General features: G+C 37.9%; 1 protein-coding gene across 3 annotated transcripts; it reads right to left on the reverse strand.

Annotated features, from left to right (window-relative positions):
- Positions 1 to 1039: 1039 nt before the first annotated feature.
- Positions 1040 to 22921, reverse strand: LOC311615864 (putative ATP-dependent RNA helicase Pl10). Of its 3 annotated transcripts, none has more exons than XM_084871298.1 (18): positions 22557 to 22921; positions 22008 to 22117; positions 18957 to 19017; positions 16751 to 16798; positions 14101 to 14230; positions 11276 to 11434; positions 11103 to 11202; positions 10625 to 10760; positions 9405 to 9490; positions 9058 to 9156; positions 8816 to 8976; positions 6092 to 6236; positions 5849 to 5993; positions 5180 to 5361; positions 4980 to 5097; positions 4270 to 4423; positions 3967 to 4103; positions 1040 to 3485 (listed from the first exon to the last, which is right to left on the reverse strand). In XM_084871298.1, exons 2-18 carry the CDS (start codon positions 22047 to 22049, stop codon positions 3406 to 3408), a joined length of 1983 nt encoding a protein of 660 aa, XP_084727424.1. In that variant the 5' UTR covers positions 22050 to 22117; positions 22557 to 22921; the 3' UTR covers positions 1040 to 3405. The 3 variants fall into 3 exon arrangements, with proteins under 3 accessions (XP_084727424.1, XP_084727423.1, XP_084727425.1); XM_084871297.1 differs by having other exon boundaries at positions 22008 to 22130; positions 22557 to 22891; XM_084871299.1 differs by lacking the exon at positions 22557 to 22921 and having other exon boundaries at positions 3967 to 4100; positions 22008 to 22237.
- Positions 22922 to 24049: the final 1128 nt, after the last annotated feature.

A 24049-nucleotide genomic window follows, 5' to 3' on the forward strand; every position in this document is an offset into this window, starting at 1 on the left:
TCCCACCTGAAGGCTCCCAGACTCCGAGAAGAGGGCTGAAGGACACCCTCCCCCACTTTCAGCATTTAATGTAGTTCTACATAGCAATCAAAACACTAACAGCTCAACCACGATGGCTCAATGATTGAGGGTCAATCTATAAATCAGGAGGTCACCATTCAATTCCAGGTTATGGCACATGCCCAAGTTGTAGGTTTGATCCTAGTGTAGGGTGTGCAGGAGGCAGCTAATTTATGATTCTCTCCTCAATGATGTTTCTAGGGGAGAGAGGGCATGTATGGGAGTGGAGTAGGAGGTGGAGTAATGATAAAATATATACACATATAATACCTTAATTAAAAAAAAAATGGGGAAAAATTTCTCTCTCTCCCTCCCCCCCCAAAATAATAAATTTGAATTAAAAAAAAAAAAAGACTAACAACTACAGACAACATATTATCTGATATAATGCTAAAAGAACCTATGATATAATTTATAATTTACTTTATACAAAGCATAACAACAAATAACAGCCAACTACACTGATAGACATCAGAACAGTACCTACTCTTTATAGTGATGGCAAGTTAGTTGCACAAAAGGGACACAAAAGAACACTAAGGGTGATTCCCTTAAAAATTTTTACTTTTTCATATATATTAACCTGATTTGGCTCTTATAACATCTATTAATTCATATAGTTGCCTACATCACTGTGATAATAATAAGATTACTAACCAACGAAAGAAATCAAAATTTCATACCTATACCATTTCTGGCAAAAATGACCTGCTCTAATTACTTCTTGATCCCTTTACAGAATAATACAATGCATATTAAAAATCATAGAAATCCGGGTCTTATAATTTTCTATGCCTTATAATAAAAACTCTGCTTCACATATCTCAAACTTAAAGGCAGAAGAGTACTTCTTGCTCCACAAATAGCTCTGCTGGATAACCAATAAATGTCCAATAACAAAACATTTAAAATTCCTCAGGTTTAGAGTGTAGTAACTTTTCTACCTCTCTTATTAAATCACAACCAATGGCAAACAGATAGTGTTCAACTTTTTATTTTAGTAAAATCAGAATAAACACAGCACATGCAGTGCTAGCATCTAAAACTAATACAATAAACCAACTACAAAACCTACAGTGACTTCAGGTCCAATGACTACACTCAGCAAGTTTGAACCAATCCTTATTTACTGGTTGATTAAAAAAGAATGTAAAAGTCACAGATTATGGAATTACAAAGGTAACCACATGTTTGAGGACTGCAAATATGCCAGACAGTAAGTGAAAACCAAACCAAAAAAAACCCACCCACATTAACTAAACAAAACTCAAAACCTTTGAGAATGTGGACACTTCCTACCAGTATATAAAAGTGTATCATCAATATTTAAAGACAAGTGTATCAAAAGCTTAGCAAATTTTAAATTGCCAGTTTTGCTTTAAATTTTGTCAGAAGGTCACAGCCAATGCTGGGTCTGCTTAATTTGAACTCAAGTTTAACAGGATTCAACATTAAAAGTTCACACTACCCCAAAATATATTATTTCACATACGGTGACATTTAAGTGCCAGTGTTTTTGTACTGTCTTTTGGTCAAGTTTCTTTAAACTTTCAAAAAATCACTTTGAGGCTTACAAAAATAAATATCTGTCAAAATGTTCAATAAATATTACACAAACTAGCAGCAAAAAGTATCTAAATTCTGTCATGTGCAAATAGTTTCTTCATAACTATCATTCCATGGTCCCCCAAAAAATTCTAAAATCTAGTTTGTAGCTGCATTCAACAATCTCCAAGAGATAAAATGAGATTGGAAATTAAGGACACATACAACAAAACACACACACACACACACACACACACACGTGTGTATATATGTGTATATATATAAAATTCTCTGAATGTGCAATAAAATAAGTGCTTTGTAAAAAGTTATGGGCAAAGTATACAAGAGTCTAAATCTATACCAATTGAAATAGCACCATAACAAATGACCTTAATACTGTCAACTGCACCTACTTAATGGTTTAGAACAAGGCACAATACTCCTGGAAAAATCTATTGCACTTTTAAGAAAATTTTGTCTTCTTATGCAACCGTAAAAATTAAGTTTGTAAAGATCACTGCTTTCTAGCCATAAAATCAGCACAGAATTCCAAATGGCAGAGGCATTTTTAGTGATGGACAATAATCTTTGGCCAAATTTAGCAAAGAGACTGTAAGTACAATGGAAACCTATGCAACTAAAAGAAGATTAAAGTGCACTATACAGAAATAACACCGGGTGCAGTTTAGTACATTTTTCCAACCTGTGGGATCTCAAGGATTTGTTTGTTAAAATTTACAAAGTCTACAAGTGTAAGCCATTTTAACCTTTCAATACAGCTTAAACAGAGTAACATGAATCTGCATTAAAATAAAGCCTGCTGTATAATTTTCCCTGCTTATATATTCTTGACCAAAAAACAACACTAGCATGAAGTTCAGACCAAAATCCAACCAAGTCCATAAAGAGGACAAGGCATTGCTAATGGTCAGCCATTCTACCATTTCCATTTTATTTATGGCAGGCATTAAAATAATGACTAATTTCCCCAAAAAAACTTTTTAAATGAATTATTAAACTTTCCCTATAACAGTATGCCCACACTTGCCTAGCTTACAATTAATAACAAACATTAAAAGAGGAATTGCTGTAATTACTTGCATTCGTTTGGAAGAGTGCTTTGAAAATGCATGGATATATCCATACCTATTACTTCATTATGACTGGAATGGCATTTACATACTACAAATGTTCTAAGTGCTTACCCACGATAGAGTAAGTAAATCAGAACTTAAAATATAGTTCACTTAGGCACATTAGAACCTAATTTTACTTATGATGTTCTGCAAGTAAATATCCAAAAAGTCCTAAAAAGCTACGGCCTAAATTATTTTTAATCTTATAATACTTATTGATAAATTGGTAACTCCTGTTAAGTTTATCACAGCTTTATGCAAAGGTTTGTTGTTAGCCCAAGTTCAATAATTTATTTTGTCAAAACAATTGATATCTTGAGCATTACTCAGCCAAACAGGACATCAAAATAACAAGTTGTCTAAAGTTTACAGTATATTAACAAGCAAATGATTCTCAGTCACAAAATTATAAATGCAGCTTGGGATGGAAAATAAGCAGAATGGGAGTTAATCCAACCTAGAGTGATTAAGTCTTTCAACCAACTTCTGAATGGGGCAGTTACTGTTCCTTTCTTCTTGTGACTTTGATCTTCCATAGATTTTCAGGAGAATCACAGTTGGAAATGTGCTGAAAGTTCTTAAAGTTACACGATATAGTCTGGCTAAGTTACATGTGGTTTCCATATTAACTTGTTTGAAAGGGTGATGTGACTGTAGAGCAGTTTTAATTGCCCCACCAGTCAACCCCCTGGGAGTTATAATTCCCTCCATATCCGTCACTACTGTAGAAGCCTCCATAGCCACCTATCAAAAAATGTTTAGAGAGAGATTAGGTTAGCCACTGTAATTATCTCCCCTGTTTAAATCAAATACTTTAAAGCTCAAAGAAAAAAACTGTAATACTAGATGTTCTATTTTTGGAAATAAAATTTCTTCAATATCACACTGAAAAAGAGTAAGGTGAATCCTTGCCATTAGGTCTCAGGGGATAGAGCGTAAACTTTAACAACAAAGGGTCATGGATTTGATACCCAGTCAAGGATATACCTGAGTTACAGAATTATTCAGTGCCTCCAGTCAGGAAGCAACAGGTCGATGTTCTCTTACATTAATGTTTCTCTTTTCCTGGACCCCTCGCATCCCTTCCTCCCACTACCTCTGAAAAGTAATGAGGGGAGGTTGGGAAGGGGAGAAGAAGGGGAAAATCCTTGGATAAAACAGAGAGTAAGGGGGCAAAAGACAAAAAAGCTCTTTTCAAAGTTATAAAAGAGGAAAATTCTATTACCTCCACCAAATCCTCTGCTGCTGCTGTGACCTCCACCACCACTGCGGCTGCTGCTTGCACGGCCACTACTAAAGCTAGAACTGCTGGAACCGCTACTTTGTCGGTAGTCTCTGGCTCCAAATCCTCCACTGAATCTACTATAAAGAAAACATTTGTGTGATGGTTTATGAGAATGAAAATTCCCACATGTAACTCCTCTATACCCCAATTTGTTTTTTCAACTCATTTGCCATTGTGGTCAATTCCTCTAATGTTTCCAGTGTCAACAAGTAGTTAAGGATAATGGCTCAAAACAATTTGTACCTCTTAGAACGTCCACGACTGCTACTCTTATAGTGATGTTCATAAGCCATATTTTCTAACCAAGACGGCACTTCTTGTTTAGCTTCAACAAGAAGATCCAACAAATCCTTTGTAATATTCATATTTCTTTCATTAAAAAAAGAGGTGGCAAGACCTATAAGAGTGCAAAAAAATATAAGGCAACAAAAAACATGTAATGTGGGTTTCCATAAAGTAGCTTTGTATTCTTAAATTTGTCAAACACTATTTAAAATATAAAAATAACAATTTGCAATTAAACCCTTAGAAATTAAAACAAAAATTTTTAGTGTCTGACAAGTGATGTTAAGGGGGTCCAAGATGCCCTTTGAAAATTAAGTTTTCTGCCAAAACCGGTTTGGCTCAATGGATAGAGCATCGGCTTGGGGACTGAAAGGTCCCGGGTTTGATTCCGGTCAAGGGCATGTACCTTGGTTGCGGGCACGTCACCAGTAGGGGGTGTGCAAGAGGCAGCTGATCGATGACTCTCTCTCATCGATGTTTCTAACTATCCCTCTCTCTTCCTCTCTGTACAAAATTAATAAAATATATATTTTTAAAAAAAAATGTCTTCTCCTCCCTCACCCTCAGAGAGAGAAGGCTCAATTCTTTAAAAAAAAAAAAAAAAAAAGAAAAGTAAGTTTTCTAGTATTTAAGATTTTGTGTCAGATCATCAACTAAAAACACTTTACCGAGGTTTCCTACACGTCCCGTACGGCCAATCCGATGTACATATTCTTCAATATCACTTGGCAAATCAAAATTGATAACATGTTTCACATTGGAAATATCTAATCCTCTTGCAGCCACCTAAAAAATAAACTTTGTTAAAAAAAAAAAAAAAAAAAGCAATACTAAAACATGCTTAAGAAAATAATAAAAATATACATACAGCTGTAGCCACTAGTATTGGGCTTTTTCCTGAACGAAACTGGTGAAGAGCTTCCTCTCTATCTCTCTGTGATCGGTCTCCATGGATACTAGTACAAGCATATCCTTCATGGTATAAGAAATCCTCCAGAGAATCAGCACCCTTTTTGGTCTCCACAAACACTAAGGTCAGTGAGTCTTTCCCTGAAATATTATAAAAAAGATTTTAATTGCAACTTAGTACCAAGTATTGATTAGATCTAAGTATTATTCAACCTTAAACAAGCCTGCACATTGAAATTAATTAAAATAAGTTTTATTTCAGGATTTAGAAAAAGGTGGACAAAAGGCAGGTTAGGAACTAGGTCCAAAAACACTGAACTTACACTATTATTATTTACTAGAGACACAATGCAAGAAATTTGTAAATGATAGTTCCCTACAACTGGCTGGAGATCAGGGGCAATCTGTGGGGTGACCGGCAGCGTGATGGAGAGGGGCCCCCCGGTTCCCACGTGCCTTGGCTGGCCTGGAGCCATCTGCTCACCAACCCCAACCCCTGCTGCCACCAGTCAGGACCTGAGCACAGCTCCTGCATTGAACATCTTCCCCCTTGTGGTCAGTCATGTCATAGCAACCAGTTGGTCTGCTGTTCAATTTGTATATTAAGGTTTTATACAGATGATTTTACCTGTTGCATTTAACAGATCAAGCAGAAATGATCGTTTGTCTAACTCTTCCACCCAAACTACTTTTTGTGTGATGTTCTCAGAGGTAGAGCCAACTCTGCCTACAGCCAGAAAGATGTATTCATCCAAAAAATCACGAGCAAGCATCTGAAAAATGGAAGAAACATGAACATTATCTTCTAATTATCTGAAAAAAATGTATTACTTGTAAGCAAAAATGTTCTTGAAAGAATAGTATCCAATACCTGTATTTCCTTAGGAAAAGTAGCACTAAACATCATGGTGTGGCGAACACCCTTTGGTGGCATAGTATCTTGTTCAACTATACGACGTATCTGAGGTTCAAACCCCATATCTAGCATCCTATCAGCTTCATCCAACACTAAGTATCTGTCATAAAAGACTCAGTTTAGAATCTTGTGAAAAACTGACCATTGAGTATAGTTGTGTCTTCAGTTATGTTAATATAATCATTCTAACATTCTAGCCTCACATTTCAACACATGGGAGACACAAAAACCAAAACACCAAACTAGCTATTATTTTTTCCCAATGAACTATATAGGTTAGTTATAATATTCAATAAACGTAAACGGTTCTTGCCTTCTCCCACAACCACATCAAGATTATAACTAATCTACAAAAACAACCATCCTACAGAACTTCCTAAAATCTAATTTAATGGAGTTGTACTACTTGGGAATTTAAAAAGCTACACTAAAACTGGCAGGAGGGGCAGAAACCAAGAGGGGCTAGTCCCACAGTCACTTGTGGCAAATAAGAATCAGGAGGGATAGTTCTGCTCTAGAGGAGTCCCCACTGAGAAGAAGGGGTCCTAGTCCAACTCTAGGGCATCTAATCCTAGAAATTTCTATAACTTCTGGCTGTGAAAATTAGGAGGGAGTGTGGCTGAGATGGAGGGCTGCTGGATTCCCAGAAAGTTTCTCAAGGGTATGTACAAAGACTTACTCAGATTCATTGGATCTGAGCTTCAGCACAGGGCAGCAGCCTGAAAGGCAGCAGACACCCACAGGGAGGAATTGAATTGTGGGACATCAGAGTGAACGCTTCAGGTGATATAAGGCACTTGATAATCACTCCACCCAAAGCCCACAATTCCATCAACCTGGCTAACATGTTCTTTGACTTCCTCTGGTGGTTTACTGAAGCCTGCCCCACCTAGACTCAACAATTAGATTCTAGGAACTATTCTATAGAAAATGCTTGTGTTGGCTCATGATTCAGATTTTCCTACAATGTCTCAAACAGAATTTGGTCTCTGTATGCCCCATACCTCTTACTAATTGGCCTCAGGTTAGGCACTAACAACAGTCAGGCTTGGTTTAAACTTAATCTCACCCACCTGGACACCTCCACACCCAGCACAAGTAGTAGCCATCTGCAAATCACTTTGTATCTCATGCCAGATGGCTCTGTGCTACACTTCCTGGGAGGCCTAAAAGCCTGTGCAACCAGTGAACAACTTCACACCACATAATCATCTCCAGTGACACACACTCAAGGGATAAATTCAGCAGGCACCAGAGTCTGCTGAAATAATCCTGTTCTTTGGGGTCAGCCTCTGCATAACTATCTTCCATGGTGGTTGGAGATAGGTGATTTCTGCCAGTCCTTGCAGCTAACTGATCTAAGGATAAATATCTCACATTAATGTGCCAACAGCAATAATGGCTCAACCACAAGAGGAACATGTACACAGCGTACGTGGGGAAGAAGGCCACCTCAAATGCCCAGAGAGGGTGACCTGGGAGGCTGTGCCACTGCACCTTACAGTACACCTGTTAGGCCATGGTACCAAGGCCAGATGTCATATCTCTACCTACTAGAAACACAAGGGAGACTTGCCAGACCTAACAGAAACACAAGGGAGACTGCTTAAATAGAGAAAACAAAGATGTCCAAATTGAAAGAACAGAACAATAAAGGTAAGCAACCTGCTAGGTTTAGAGCTAAAACACTGGCCACAAGGATGCTCAATGAATTTAGTGAGAACCTTAATAGCATAAAAAAAGAACTATAAAACAAAACAAAACAAAACAAAACAGAACAAAACAAAAAGATCCCGTCACATAAATGAGGATACAGTAAGTGAAATGAAGAATATTTTACAGGGAATCAATACACGAGTAGAGGAAGCTGAGAATCCAATGAGTGATTTGGAATAAAAGCAAAACAAAACAAAACACAAAACACCCAACCAAAACAGCAATAACACAACTTTTAGAATGCAGATAGCCTTTGGGTTACTTTAAGTATACTAACATTTGTATCATGGGAGTGCTTGAAGCAGAAGAAAGGGAGAAATTGAAATCCTATTTGAAAAAGTAATGATGGGAAATCTTCCCTAACTTAGTGAAGGGTATAGACATACATGTCCAGTAAGCATGGAGTCCAAAACAAGAGCAATCTAAAGAAGCCCAAACCAATACACATCATAATTGAAATGCAGAAGGTTAAAAATAGTGAATCTTCAAAACAGAAAATAAAAGCAGTTAACTGTAAGGGAGCTCCCTTACAATTGCCAACTGATTTCTCAACAGAAACTTTGGAGGCCAGAAGGATAAAAAAATATTCAAAGTAATAAAAACCCAAGGACCTACAACCAGGATTACTCAGCAAAGCTATCTACTTTGTTCTACTTAGATTCAAAGAACATATAGCTTCCAAACAAGAAAAAAATAAAAGAATTCATCACTACCAAATCAGTATTATTAATACATGAAATGTTAAAGAATCTTATTTAAAAAGAAAAGATAAAAATATCAACAAAATGGCAATAAATTTATCAATTGAATCTAAAAAAATAAACAAAAAAGCAATTTTAATTTTCAATATATAAAAAGTTAATTAAAATTACCTTTCCATCTTAAAACTATTAGTAAATGCTATAAAATTAATGACCACTAATATTTGCTAAATGTATATCCCATATATAAAAATAAACATACTTGCAGAAGTCTAATCCAATCTTTCCTCTTTCCATCATATCCACTAAACGTCCTGGAGTGGCAACTAATAAGTGACATCCGCGTTCTAAGTCTCGAATTTGCTGACCAATATCAGCACCACCGTAAACCACACAAGGACGAACTCTAGACCGGTATGAAAACTATAAGCAAAGAATTAATGAGGTGATTATGAGACATTAGAATCAATAAAAATGTCTATTATCAATAAAATGTATACTTACTTTTCTGGCTTCCTCATAGATTTGTACAGCCAATTCTCTTGTTGGGGCTAACACCAAGGAGATTGGATATTGTTTACGGCGTCCATACCTCCCAGTTTCCTAAGAAATAAGTACAATTTTATAAATTAGAATCAAAGACCTAAAACTTTTACTCTTTTTAAAAGTCCTAAAAAATATTCCTTTTAAGAACCACATCAAAACAAAATTTAAGAATTCATGTTTTCGATGAAGAAACAAACTAAAAAAAAAAATGTATTGAAATGTAAAAAAGTTGATTTGGTATAGTTCACAGAAAGTATTTACAAAATGTTTTTAAAGAAAAACTTGTTTTATGCAAAAACCTTTACCCTCACAGCCTTCAAAGCTTCGCCTGGACCATCTGTATAAATTTGACTCAAGATAGGCAAAAGAAATGCGGCAGTTTTTCCAGACCCTGTTAAAAAATATTGGCATATTAATTTTGAATATTAATAAAGTACTTCAAATGTTCTTTTAATAAAGATAATTTATTTAGTCTAATGCATATTTTCTGAAAAATATGGTAATATTTACACAGCTGAGCACATAATGCCAAGTGACCTCTGTGATCCTTTTTTTTGTGATCTATTTCCTTAAAAAATATTTTTTTTATTGATTTTTAGAGAGGGATTGTAGAGGGAAAGGAAAAAAAACTTCAATGAGAGAAACATTGATTGCTATCTTCTGCACATTCCTTATCAGAGATGGAGCCCACAACTTGGGCATATGCCCCGATGGACATGGAACTAGGGACCCTCAAGGTGTACTGATTGAACTGAATGATACCCAACTGAGCCACACTGTTCAAGGCATGTCCTTCCTTTTAAACAATTTCCTAAGAAACTCATTTCTTTGAATTTTAATTAGCACAAAGAAACCATTTTGCCTATAAATTCCTATTCTAATACAAGTATGAACTCCCATTTTATTATTTTGTTGTTGTTATATACTCTTGAAATGTAAAGCAACAATCACTCAACTTTCTGAAGAATCTAAATTGTAAAGAGCTCTGTGTCTCGCTTTGTAAAATAAAGCTATAGGTATAGCTGTTTCAATGAAATATTATTTTAAAAAACAGGTGTTGGGTTTGGTCCTAGGCCTTAGCTATAAAAAAAAAATAAAAAAAATCTATATTTTAAAGAATAAAATATATTAACCATGACAGATGATTTAAGTTTTACAGATTGAACTGCCCAAGCCCTTCCATTTCCTAAATACTAGAAGATGGGCGGCACCTTTTCCTCACCCACATTTTTATGGCTCATAGGATCTTCCAAGATTTTATATTTCCTGTTACAATTATATTTCCCTCCACTGCATTCACAATTTTCACCATTATAACATCATGAAGGATGACAATTCTATACTGACTTCCCCATTATACCCTAGTTTTAGATACAAGAAAAAAAAGACAACTCCATTTAATCTTTACCTAAGTAAAAATAATGTTCAAAAAGGACTCAGAATAGAATAAATTATATTTCATATAGAATTATTTTTAGAGGAAACTGAATTAAATTAACTTTTATTCTTCCTCAAGTGAGCTTACCTGTTTGGGCACAAGCCATCAAATCTCTTTTTTCTTTGATAATAGGAATGGCATATTTTTGCACTGGAGTAGGACGAGTATAACGAGTAAGTTCAATGTTCCCCATGATAATTTCTCCCATTTCAATATCGTTGAACTGTCAAAGAAATTTAAGCAAGTCAATTAGATACATATACAACTAGAAATGCCTTATCTGCTGAAATTTGTTTTATACTAACATAAATACAAAAGTAATCAATTAAATATTGAGTTGTGATTGAATTTACAGTTGCTTTGATTTTAGGCAAAGGTAGCATAGTATTTATAAAGAAAACATGCTCTGATGTACAATAAAATAGTTTTGAATTCTTCCTATGTTTGGAAATTTTTCTACTCCAGGATTACTCATAATGGTGGCATTAATTTCAGTCTCTCTTTTTTCATACCCCAATGAAATTTTTGATAACTTCAAAAAATTGTAAAAAAAAATACAACTTACACTTTCAATATGTGGAGGACAGTTATTGCCAGTTGCCTCTACTGGAATATCATCATATTTCTCAAAATTAATCCCAGTGTTTCCTCCAGAAAACAGTTCCCTAAAATTAAATGATGACATGTTACAATAAATACTAAGTTTCATAACAATTAACATACATTTCTAAAACTTACTGTTCCAAACGTTCACTTGGTGGAAGTTGTTTTGACCAATCATCATCATCTGATCTGTCACCCCATCGACTGTGTCCACTGCGATCAAATTTGCCAAAACCAGTCCTATCACCACGACTGCCAATACCATCATAGTCACTACGTCCACGATCATCAAACCTGAAAAGCACAAGCAACTGATCAGAATATATCACTTATCCAAAATCATATTACTAACTTTTACGCAGGTACTCCTATACGAGTTGAATTGTTTTACACAAGTCCCTTTGAAAGATGTCAACAATTCAATTTTAATTTTCACTGGTGAAATAAGACTACCTGCTTAATCAGTGTTTATAATATAACATATTTTTAATCCTTTAAAAATATATATACTTAATAGCTATTTACAAAATTACTCAGCTGTTTAAAACAAATCTAACATGCTAAATTTTATAATACTTATTAGAGGCCCAGTGGAGGGAGGGTCCCTCAGCTGGGCCTGCCCCCTCTCACAGTCCAGGAGCTCTCAGGGGAAGGAGGCAATCCAGCAATCAAGGGAAGGTGATGCCCCCATCATACCATTGCTGCTGCCATTGTGGGCAGCACAAGCTTCAGCCAGCCTTGGTTACCTGAGCCTTGGGCAGCCTGGGCAGCTGCCATCCAAGACTTGGCTGTGCCTCATGCCAGCCCTGGGCAGCTGGGGGGCTGAGGACTGTAAGCCTGACACCCCTCCTCACCTCAGGGCTGAGGTACTGGGCGTCATCCGCTTTGTGATGGTGTGGTCAATTTGCATATTACCTTTTTATTAGATAGGATAACATGTACTTTACATATCCATCCTATCTAATAAAAGAGATACATGCAAATTGACTTACCTCTGCTATGCCCACCAGCCTAATCAGGAGTAAATATGCAAATTAACCCAACCAAGATGGCAGTTGATTTGCATATACAGATACAGAGCAAAGATGGAGCCTGAAGATAGCGTAGAAAGAAACCAAGTGCTCCAGCAGGGAGCTAAGCTGTGGAGCAGAAGCAGGGCGAGGGGAAAGGAAGGGAAGCAGGAAGGGCAAGAGGCCTCTTTTATAATAATCTAAATATATTTAACAAGAAAACAAGATGTCAATTATCCTGATTACATTTTGGATATACAGGAAAAGCCACTTATGTGGTAAGACTTAAGGTTTTTAGTTTTACTTGTGAAAAACTTAGTACAAGACTGATCACAGATACTAAATTCTTAAGTTCCATTTTTCACTGTGGTGCAGACATTAGAACTGTCTAACTGCCACAGAGAAGTTATCTACACTAATAAAAGAGAAACATGAAAATTACTATTACCCTGCTACACCCAAAGGCCAATCAGAGTGAGTATGCAAATTAAGCTGAAAACATGGCACCAGCCCCATCAGAGAAGTCAGGCGCCAGTGCCTGAGGCTGAGGCTGGCTGCAACAATGGAGACCAAGAAGCCGCCTGCCCCATGATTCTAGGCCACAGCCAGCAGAAGCCTCATGTCCATCCACCCCACATCTTGGTGGAGACTTAGAAACCTGGCTTCAGTGCCTGAGGCTAAGTGCAGTCTGGGAGACGAAGAAGCTGCCTGCCCCATGATCCCAGGTTGCAGCCAGCTTCAGAAGCCTCACGCCCCACCCTATGTCTGCCTGCCCCATGTCCACCCAGCCGACGTCTGAGGGAGACTGAGAAATTTGGCCCCAGTACATGAAGCTGGATGCAACTTGGGAGACAAAAGCTGCTGCCTGCCCTGTGATCCCAGTCCACAGACAGCCTCAGAAGCCCAATGTCCACCTGCCCCACATCTGAGAAACCGGGCCCCAGCACTTGAGGCTGGATGCAACCTGGGAGACAAAGAAGCAGTCTGCCCCGTGATCCCAGGCTGCAGCCAGCTGGAGAAGCTGCCCTCCCACGTCCTGGGGGAGACAAGAAACCGGATGCCACTGCCTGAGTCTGGCTGTAGCCTGGGAGATGAAGAAACCATGTGCCCTGTGATCCCAGGCCACAGCCAGCTGGAGAAATCGCCCCCACTCATCTGAGGGAAGTTGGAGAAGCCACCCATCTGAGGTCCAGGTGCCAGCAGCTGCAACTGGCTACAGTCTGGTAGACAGAGAAACCACCCACCCCACAGTCCTGGGCACCAGCACCTGCAACTGGCTATGGCCTGGGAGACGGGAGAAGGCGCCCACCCTGGGGTCCCGGGGCTAGCACTTGCAGCTGCAGCACAGGAAAGCCACCTGGCTACCATCCCCTGAGGCTGCAGCCAGCCTGGCACCTATAGCTGACCAGAGAGAAGGAAGCCCATCTCCCGGGTGCCTTTGATTGGTTGGAAGAGGGAGTCCTGGGTCCCGGGTGCAGGGCCGAGGCAGAGTTGGTTAGAGGCAATCAAGCCAGCAGGGGAGCAGTTAGAGATGATCAGACTGCAGGCAGAAGCAGTTAGAGGCAATCAAGCAGGCAAGCGGTTAGGAGCCAGCAGAGGAATGTCTGACAGTTATCCTACGAAGGGTCCCAGATTGGAGAGTGTGCAGGCCAGGCTGAGGGACACCCTCTCCACCGCCCCATGCACAAATTTCGTGCACCAGTCCTCTAGTAACTAAATAAAAGTAATGGATCCACTATGTCAAATAGTGTGATCTTACTGTGTATAATTTATGTGTATCAGAAATAAAAAACCCGGTCAAGACTGCTTAAAACCTGTAACAGAAAGAAGGTCTATTAAGGGAAAAACATCGGAATTAAAGACAAAGAAAAATACCGGTACAAAGAATGAAAATATATCAGTTGATTCCTAAGTTGCTACTGTATACATAGTGGCATGCTAAGAGTTTACCTTCCTCTTGATCCGCTTCCACGATCACTGTAGTAACTGGACTTTCCTCTTGAATCTCGAGACCCAAAACTGCTATATGCATCCTTATCTTTACTACAACTCCACCCTGAACTGTCTTTATCATGGAATCCTTCCAAAAAAAGCAAAAATTAAAAGTTGACAATACTTTCATGAAGACTCCTATTTCTTCAACTAAGTGGTTTTTCATAGCAACACAAAATGTCAGAGAGATTATTTTTATCAAAACATTGGAAAAAGATTTAAAGAACTGGTTTGAATCAAATAGATTTTTTTTTTACTATATTTAGTCCTTTTCCTCTACAAATTGTACTAAGAAAAGTAACCTCAAGATCTAAAAACAATGTGCTGCATGATAAATACCATCCTAAGAGATTAATAAAAATAACGCAACAGCATAACTGGTATGGCCCAATGGTTGACCCTCAACCTATGAACCAAAAGGTCATGGTTCGATTCCAGTCAAGCAAATACCCAGCATGAGAGCTCGGTCTCCAGGGTGGGGCATGCAGGAGGCAGTCAGTCAATGATTCTCCCCCATTATTAATGTTTCTATCTCTCTCTCTCTTTCCCTTCCTCTCTGAAATCAATAAAAAATACTTAAACACACACACACACACACACACGCACACACACAATGAAATAGAGCATACTCCTTTGCTCTCTGAAATCAATGAAAGTATATAAAAACAAAAACAAAAAATACAACTGAGTATTTAAAATGACTACTACTTGCCTGAGCTGATTTAGCTCAGTGGATAGAGTGTCAGCCTGCAGACTTAAGGGTCCCAGGTTCGATTCTAATCAAAGACTTATCAGGGCAGCAGAGAACATGCAAGAGGCAGCCTGTCAATAATTCTCTCATCTTTGGTGTTTCTCTCTCTCTTCCTCTCCCATCCTCTCTGAAATCAGTAAAAATATATTTAATAAAATAAAATAAAATGACAAATACAGGTATAAAACAAGGAAACATTTAGAGCACACAGATTTTCCCATAAGAACATTAATTTTTAAAAATTCATTACCTACTTAAATCATAAAAAATAACCTTTGTGCCCTGGCTGGTTTGGCTTAATGGATGGAGCATCAGCCTGCAGACTGAGGGGTCCCAGGTTCGATTCCAGTCGGAGGCATATGCCTGGGCTGTGGGCTTGATCTCCAGTGGAGAGCATGTAAAAGTTAGCCAATCAGTGATTCTCTCATCATTGATATTTCTATCCCTCTCACCCTCCCTCTTCCTTCCTCTCTGAAATCAATGAAAATATATTTAAAAAAATAAGTAACCTTATTTAAAAAAATAAATAAGATTGCTTAATCTATTATAAAGATGTCTCCAAGTTTTAAAGTTAGTTTCATACTGAGGTATTGCCTAGTTCCTGTTTCAGTATTACCAAAATAACAAAAGAACCCTTACTGTGTTTCACATTCATGTACATTGTTTTTCAAATTCTAGGTATCTAACAATACTGGGCTATTTGTACTGTATAAGCTTAGAGAGAGTCAGGTATAATGATATAAGAGGAAACCCCCACCCTTGCATTATTTCTCTATGGACATGTCTTCAGAAGACACTGATAGATAAAAGAAAGAGGACAAAGGGTTAGTTCATTCAATAATTAAGTTTATACTCAAACATTTTTTTTAAAAATATATTTTGATTTTTTACAGAAAGGAAGAGAGAGGGATAGAGAGTCAGAAACATTGATGAGAATCATCCATCAGCTGCCTCCTGCACACCCCCACCAGGGATGTACCCACAATCAAGGTACATGCCCTTGACCAGAATCGAACCTGGAACCTTTCAGTCCCCAGGCGGACACTCTATCCACTGAATCAAACCGATTTCGGCTATACTCAAACATTTTATTAAATGTTTTGCCATTAACAAATTAATGAAGTTACTTCCCCTCTGCTTTATGGTTCCACTAGTAGCCAGCCAGTTAACCAATAGCTTTTAGATTGTTAGCTTAAAAAAAATATATTTTTATTAATTTAAGAGAGGAGGGAGAGTTGAGAGAGACAAACATTAATAATGAGGGAGACCTATTGCCATCTCCTGCATGTTGCTTTACTGGGGATTGAGCCTAGAGCCTGGCATGTGCCCTTATCAGCAATCTATCAAGTGATCTCTTAGTTCATAGATCAACTCTCAACCACCGAGTTACACTGGCCAGGCAAGATTGTTATTTTTTAGGTTTCTTTAATTTCTTAATTTCCCACGCTACCTACGATACTGCCAAGTCCCTCAGTAACACTTATATTTTGGATGCAATCCAGCCTGATACAATGGAAGTACTCATGATAAAAGAAAACTCTGCCGTTACTTTGATAAAGAATATTCTAGCCCTAGCCAGTTTGTCTCAGTGGATAAAGAGGTTGACATGCGGACTCAGGAGTCCCTGGTTCAGTTCCAGTCAAAGGCATGTACTTTGGTTGTGGTACGCAACAAAGTAAAATCACATCAATATTTATCAATATAGAAAAAGCACACAGCAAAATTATACTAATAATAAGAATAACCCATTATGCAATGTTAGATCAACTTTTCAAAGTTAAGAAACAAAAAGAAGCACAAGAGAAAAAGTATGTATACATTCCACAATGTTACCTTGAAGTTGCCATAGCAACTTACCTTTAGATGCTTCTCTGTTCCTTAAGTGAGGAGGTATATAGCGCCCTTCTAAAGAGAAATGTAAAATTAAGTTTATCATACTCTCTAAAATACAGCATTTTATAAAAACGTCTATTTAAAAAATACTAGAAAAACAATTTAAAAAATGCTTTTCTTTGTATACTTTACAATAGGAAAAAAATATAAAAATAGGTTATGTTTAATAACCAATTGACATAATCTGGAGTTATAAAGGCCTGAAGCTGGAGGGGGTCTATGGGGGGGTTGGGGGTGCAATACTTTCAACAGTAAAAATTAAATACACATTAAAAAATGAGTTATCTGCCCTAACTGATTTGGCTCAGTGGATAGAGCATTGGCCTGCGGACTGAGGGGGTCCCAGGTTCAATTTCTGGTCAAGGGCAGGTACCTTGGTTGTGGGCACATCCCCAGTGTGGGGTGTACAGGAGGCAGCCCAGCAATGTTTCTCTCTCCTTGATGTTTCTCTAACTCTCAATCCCTCTCCCTTCCTCTCTGTAAAAATCAATAAAATATATATATTTTAAAAATGGGTTAACCTTAGTTAAAAATTTTTTTTAAATGTTTTGGTATTTTAATTGATCCAGAAAGGAAGGAGAGAGACAGAAATATCAATGATGAGAAAGAAACATTGATTGGCTGCCTCCTGCAAACTCTCTTATTGGGGGGAACAAATCAATAATCCCCGCATGTGATCTTACCAGAATCAATCCAGGCTAACACTCTATCCACTGAGCCAAATAAGCTAGGGCCTTACTTTGTTTTTATCCTAACCCCTACCACAACCCCAAATGTGTGAAGAGAAACAAATTTAGAGCATGATTTAAAAAAAAGATATTCAAATCAAGTACATTTCAGCAGTTACTACTAGTTATTTGACAAAGGCTCTGCTATTTCAGGAGACTGTTAGAAGAATTATAATATTTAATAAATATTACTGTAACTATTTTCAATTACCCCCAAAAAAGTATTTCTTTTTTTGGTAAAAATACTATACAACAAAAATACATAATAGCTGGAAAGAAAGTGAGTTCAACAAGGAATTGAGCCGTAGCCTGTTTGGCCCAGGTTCTATTTCAGTCAAGGGCATGTGCCCAGGTTGCAGGAGCAGCTAATCTATGATTCTCTCTCATCACTGACGTTTCTCTCTCTCCTCTTCTCTGAATTCAATAAAAATATATTTTAAAAAATAAGAAACTGTGTTATTGTGATTAAGAAATAAAAGACTTAACCTACACAGTACAAGTCAACTATTAGCTAAAAATCATTATTTTAATGAAGTCTTTTTGTATTAAGTATAATTAAGTCCTTGCAATAAACATATAATAGCAAATAATATGCAATGAGTTAACCAAACTTAAAGAGGGTTTTCACAATAGCAACTGCCTTCTTGTAAACGTTGGCACAAGCTGAGGTCTTGCTGCTAAATAATAAACCATCAAGTTCCTTTCCCTAGCCAACACTAAATCTAAAAAATAAGTGAATAAGTAAATCTATAATAATGAAAAGGTAATATGCTAACTGACAAGGTGTCATTCCAGATGTCAGGATGAAGCCAAAGCACAAGTAGGAGCAAAGTACACGTTCTGGATACCTGCTGGCTACCAGAGGGAAATGTGGGTTCCGGAAGGAAGCCAGTGTCAGCATTGTCGCCAGCGGAGGGGGGGATGTAGGAAAGACCTACTCTTGTATGAATTTTTGTGCATTGGCTTCTAGTATTAATAAAACACCACCCTCTTTTCATAATATCTTCATTTCAAAAGATTTTAACTTGGCTGACATTTTAATTCTAACTACCACCCAAGAATCAGAATAGCCTGCTTATATCATTTATGTGTCCAGTTCTTTATGGGAAATGAACAGCAGTAGCTATTAATGTACAAGTATTCTTTACTAAGTAGAACACATTTCAGGTCAACTCACCAGAGAAATGGATACACCTTTCATACTTGGCCAATTTATACTGGAGATAGTTTTCTAAAAATGTGAATATTACCTTAATATTTTTTCAAGATGATTAACTGTTACCTCTCAAAAAGAACCAACCAGTTTCTTTTATTACCCAGAATACTTCAAGTATTTATAGGTAAAATAGAAGGAAATTTTTAAACTTAAAATTAGGAAGTTAAACTTACATATTAACATTAAGCACTAATAAAGATTCTAGACAACAAAAAATTTTACTTACTGCTTGCTGTACTTCCCCCTTTACTCTGATTATCAGAAGTGTTCAGGTCTAGACCAGCAAACTAGAAAAAGAGAAATGTTAACAGTTCATATGCTGATATACAATGTGTGTTGGGGAATGGGGGGAGGATATCTAGTATAGTCTTACAAAACAAGTCCGAAAATCCAATTCTACCCAAGTAGCATTTACTAGCTAGCTGCCCTATCTTTCTGGCTTTAAGAATGCATTTTAAAGTCTATCTTCTATAATAATCTATAATAATAAAAGGATATGCTAATTAGACCCAACATCATTCTGGGTGTCCTTCCTGACGAAGCCTGGACCAGAGAGAAGCCAGCCCCGTCCTGTGTTGCCTAAGAATGATGCAAGGGAAGCCAGCCCAGCTCCAGGTGCCTTGCAGGTCTCAGGTGCTGGAGGGAATCCCAGGTTGCCAGCAGGAAGCCGGGAGTGCCTGCAGCCAGGGAAAGGCCTATTCTTGCATGAATTTTGGTGCACTGTGCCTCTAGTACTGTATAATAATTGCAAAATATATCCATCACAAATTTTCCTGTAACAATTATGCATAGTAAAAGTTCTGCAATAACCAAACTGAAAGTATACCTGAAAAACATTAGGGCAGCCGAAACCGGTTTGGCTCAGTGGTCTGCGGACTGAAAGGTCCCCTGTTCAATTCCGGTCAAGGGCATGTATATTGGTTGCAGGCACATCCCCAGTAGGGGGTGTGCAAGAGGCAGCTGGTCAATGTTTCTCTCTCATTGATGTTTCTAGCTCTCTGTCTCTCTCCCTTCTTCTCGGCAAAATATCAATAAAATATATATTTCTTTAAAAATCATTAGGGCATTTTGAAGATTTAATTTTTAACCCACTAAAGATTGTGCAACTGTTTTTAATTTTGAGAAATTCCTAAGCATCCACACCACCATCCATCATATAGTGAATACTTTGCCATTTTATTTCTCGCTGCATCACTGAATGCTTGCCACATTATGAAGACATTACTTATTTTTTCAATTTTGGAAATGAGACAAGTACAGAAAGCTTGCTGGTCACAAAGCTACTACTAAGTGGCACAACTTGTATTCCAAACTTTCAAAAGAGATCTTTAATCTCTATTCTTACCTGTCCCTTCATACTGATAGATTTCAAATCTAGGAAAAAGATGATCTTTGTTCTATTGCATTATGTAATATGTAACCAATAGCCATTTATAGAAGTACAATATCATACATGCAAAAATAAGTTTTAAAAAGTATAAAACACCAAAATAAAAAGCAAGCTTACCACCTGTCTGCAAAAGAATAAACACTGCATTAAAAAGTTCAAGATACTTTCAAATTACATGAACCATGGATTAAGATATTACTCTTTAAACTATCAAACTTTTTCAGATTAAATTAGCTTGCTACTATATTCAAATGACAGAGAGCGCCATTTTACAAGTGGATTCTAGCTTCACAAGAAACGTCACAAATGCAATCTCTATAATATCAGGTTTTCGATTTCTACATTTTACACATTGCCCGCTTTAACTTAATTAGTGGGAAAATATCCTAAAAGAAGCAAACCTTCAAGTTCCACAAATAAGTTACACATTAAAATGTATAATCAATTCATGCCATTAAACTTAGTTTTACAATTCAGAAGTTTGTCTAACATTTTTGTAAACGGTTTATATTCTAAGTCAGCAATTTTCAACTGGTGTGCCTTAAGAATTTTAAAAACCTAATATTCAACCAGGGGCACTGTCTTCTTTTACCTTAGATTGAAAAAAACAAACACACACACACACACACAAAACCTTCAAAATGAAAAAAACAAAAAACACCCACACACATCTCTTTGGTATGTGGCAGAATTTTGGTGATTAGTTCGTTTTTCACGAGATGAAAGAGACTGAAAATGCTATCCTATATCGTTCCATCTACTAAATATTTAAGATAGAAGCCACGACTAGGTAACTAGGTTCACTTATCGTGTCTAAAGGACTCACTGGAGATTTTCTCTGGAAGCAATACTGTAATGTCCTGCTTTGGAAAACAAGCCTCTAATATATATTTTCAGATCACATATCACAATTCCCACTCCCAATACTTCAAAAGAGGGCAAGCTATGGCTTTATTCTACTTCAACGTTTTTCTCAAGCACGACAAAATTAGGAACAAAAGCTTCGTGTCCTCATAATCCTTTTAAGGTTTTTTGTTCTGATCAATTCCAGAGTCAAATGCCTAACACATACAACTTACTGTAATCCCACCACCACCACCCAAACGCAGATCCCCGACTAAAACAGCCATTCAGTTAGTCTGAAAACGCAAAAAGAAAGAAAGAAGGCAATTTCCACTCTGTAACACCCAGAGCAATGCCAGAGTCAAACTTTCGTTATCTGTAGTTACTGGTAAAAAGCAGCACTCGGCGGCCATTTTACCCACCGCCCCCTATGCCTTTCCGCTTTTCTGCGTCACAAAACTTTTCACTCCGGCAACAGCCTCATTAGCCCCAGCATCCAGTGACAATAGCCCATACGAGGAAGCAAGATAGCCAGTAGTTCGTCTTTTATAGTTAATTGCCAACCGGAGTCTCACAGACCCGGATTTCTGTTAGTGTACTGCCGCCATTATGCTAATTCCCCTCACCACATATTCACGGCCGAAATTTGCCCTCCACCTACATATGAACGACGTCTTAAGAGCCTAAATCAGCCGGCCAATGAGCGCTAGCCGCAATACAAAAATAAAAATTTTAAATGCAGCTTTGTGTAGTAACCTATATCGTATCACTAGTCCGTTGATACCGCGGGAGCACACAAAAGCCGCCAATTCCGCGGCCGCGTTATAGCTAGGCCCAAGGAACAGTTACAAACATTAAACGCTACAGCTTCGTCTTTTCTCCACGCATTAACTTTAATAAACCTTTCTTTCCCCATTCGCCCAACATTACCACCCACCACAAGCCACGAGGAATCAGATTAAGATAAAAGGCGGCGGTTAGTTATCACTAGGCAAGAAACAAGGGGTTCCACGAATACTGTCTGTATAAGACATTCAGGCTTACCTGCTGGTCTAACTCGAGCGCGTTTTCTGCCACATGCCTCATGCCTGAAGAGAGGCGAGGATCCGGAGTATCCGACGGCTGATCCAGTTCGTCGGTTTATCTACAGCTCCCTGAAGTACAAAACTTGGCCAAAGCCACAGTATCCTGACAAGAGCTGAACGTCACCCCTGCCCAGACCACCACCAACTACTTTATTTCTATCGTTACTTCTAACTCGCGTTCTTTCACTCAAAACCTCGCGAGATTCTAGTCAGTCTCGTTCCAAAAGCTCTCAAACCTCGCGATAGTTTGTTAAAAGGGGAGAAACTTATATATAAGGTTTAAATATCTTCTTCCACCTCCTTTTTTAACCCTCCCACTTTCCCTTCTTCCTGTAACGCTTTCCCTTAATCTTCCCTTTCAGTCCCTGGAATCGAAAATGTCTTAAAACCTCCCTGTTGTTCTAAATAGCCCTCACCCGCATTTGGGAAGTTTTAACCAATATTTTGGCAAATATTTTTCCAAAGTCGGAACTAGTCCCAAATACACTACAACCGAGTAGATATATACCTTTACACAGCGATCAACGATGATTGTGTAGTATTTTTCTGTCTGGAGAGGTGGCAGACGAGGCAGTGGACGCAGGCACTTTGCGGAGGTTGAACGGAAAGCGGAGGTGGAAACCGCAGGTCGTCCGGGCTGCCGGAGCAGCCCGGCGTTAACGGCTTAGGCTGCCGGGGCTTGGCCAGGAACCCCTGGCCTCTCCGGTTTCCTAGCCGGGACTGGGCATTTATTGCTCACACGGCCGCTACGTCACGTGGTGAGCCAACAATGAAATAAAGCGAATGACGCTAGTAACTCATCTCCTTGGAGACCTCCTCTCCCCACGTTGCCCGCCGCCCCATAAGCCTCTTTACTCCTTACCCCGCCCCCTCTCCTTTGTCTCCCCGCCCCCTGCATTCAGGTTACAATAGGGTTTTCGATTCTTCCAGCGCTCCAGGACCTGAGGCCGCTGAGTACTGCACTAGCCACAGGGCCCTAGGAATAGTGAACGACCCTAACATTTTTATCATGCTGAAATTAAATTCATAGACAATATAAAGGACTGATACACAATTTTTCCCCCAAATGACCTCCTTGTAATAAAAATAATTATGTTAAACTAGTGAGTATGTAAATGTTCTGCACTATCATGCTAATAATAGTCTCACATTTGTTCCATTTGGCAATAGAAATAAAATCTGCTCATATTTCCTGTATACAGTGTTACCTATTGCTGGTATTATTTACAAAAAGGTGAAAACAGTAAGTTTACCTTAAATTATACAGTACTTGCAAAAAGCTCTAGGGGGAAAAATCCCAGTATGTTTAGACTGGTAAAAACATTTTGTTTATATTGTTCAACAAAATTCAACTAAATTAATTTATAAAAATTGCATTATTCAACTATTGATAAATCCCATCAAGCAAAAAAGGAGTTCAGGAGCTATACAAAATGAAAGGATTTCATAGGTAGAAGGAATAGAGTTAATTGTTTCAGACAAGGTTATCCACTTTAGGAGACACAAAAGAAGTCCATCCAATGTATTACCACACTTAGCAATGACCAGGAAATTCCAGACTGCTAGGTTGAAACTTCAATTTGGTTAGTATTAAGTCTTGTTTTGTTAATGTGGGTTTAGCATAAGTGATTACATTTAAGCAGATTCTGAAAAAAACAGGATTTTCATCCCTATGAATGATTCTTTGCAAAGAACTGTCCACTGCATTACAGGACATCTAAAGTGCTTGGTCCATTAAAATACTAGTAGCATTTGCCAATCCTGGTGAAACCAAAACTGCTTACACATATTGCAAAATGAATTCTTTGGTAGATCTGATCATATCATTGAATCCATACCCAAACCCTGGGAACTGACCTATAGATCATTTCATAATTAACATTTTCTTTTGCTTAGACCACATTCATTCACTAAAATCAGTAACTTTCATTCCAGATTTTCCCAGGATCCCAACCCTTCCAGAGAATTTCTCACCAAAAAAAGACCACCTAGAGTAAGTTA

The sequence above is a fragment of the Pipistrellus hanaki genome (genome assembly GCF_964339955.1).
Source record: "Pipistrellus hanaki genome assembly, chromosome: Y".
NCBI classification, from domain to species: Eukaryota; Metazoa; Chordata; class Mammalia; order Chiroptera; family Vespertilionidae; genus Pipistrellus; species Pipistrellus hanaki.

Coding starts and splice junctions, on each gene's coding strand:
- LOC311615864 (XM_084871298.1), bottom strand. CDS start 22,049: ATGAGGCATGTGGCAGAAAACGCGCTCGAGTTAGACCAGCAG. Junction 10,761..11,102: donor GTCCTCCACATATTGAAAGT/GTAAGTTGTATT, acceptor TTTCTTTGACAG/TTCAACGATATTGAAATGGG. Junction 5,098..5,179: donor CAATACTAGTGGCTACAGCT/GTATGTATATTT, acceptor TTTATTTTTTAG/GTGGCTGCAAGAGGATTAGA.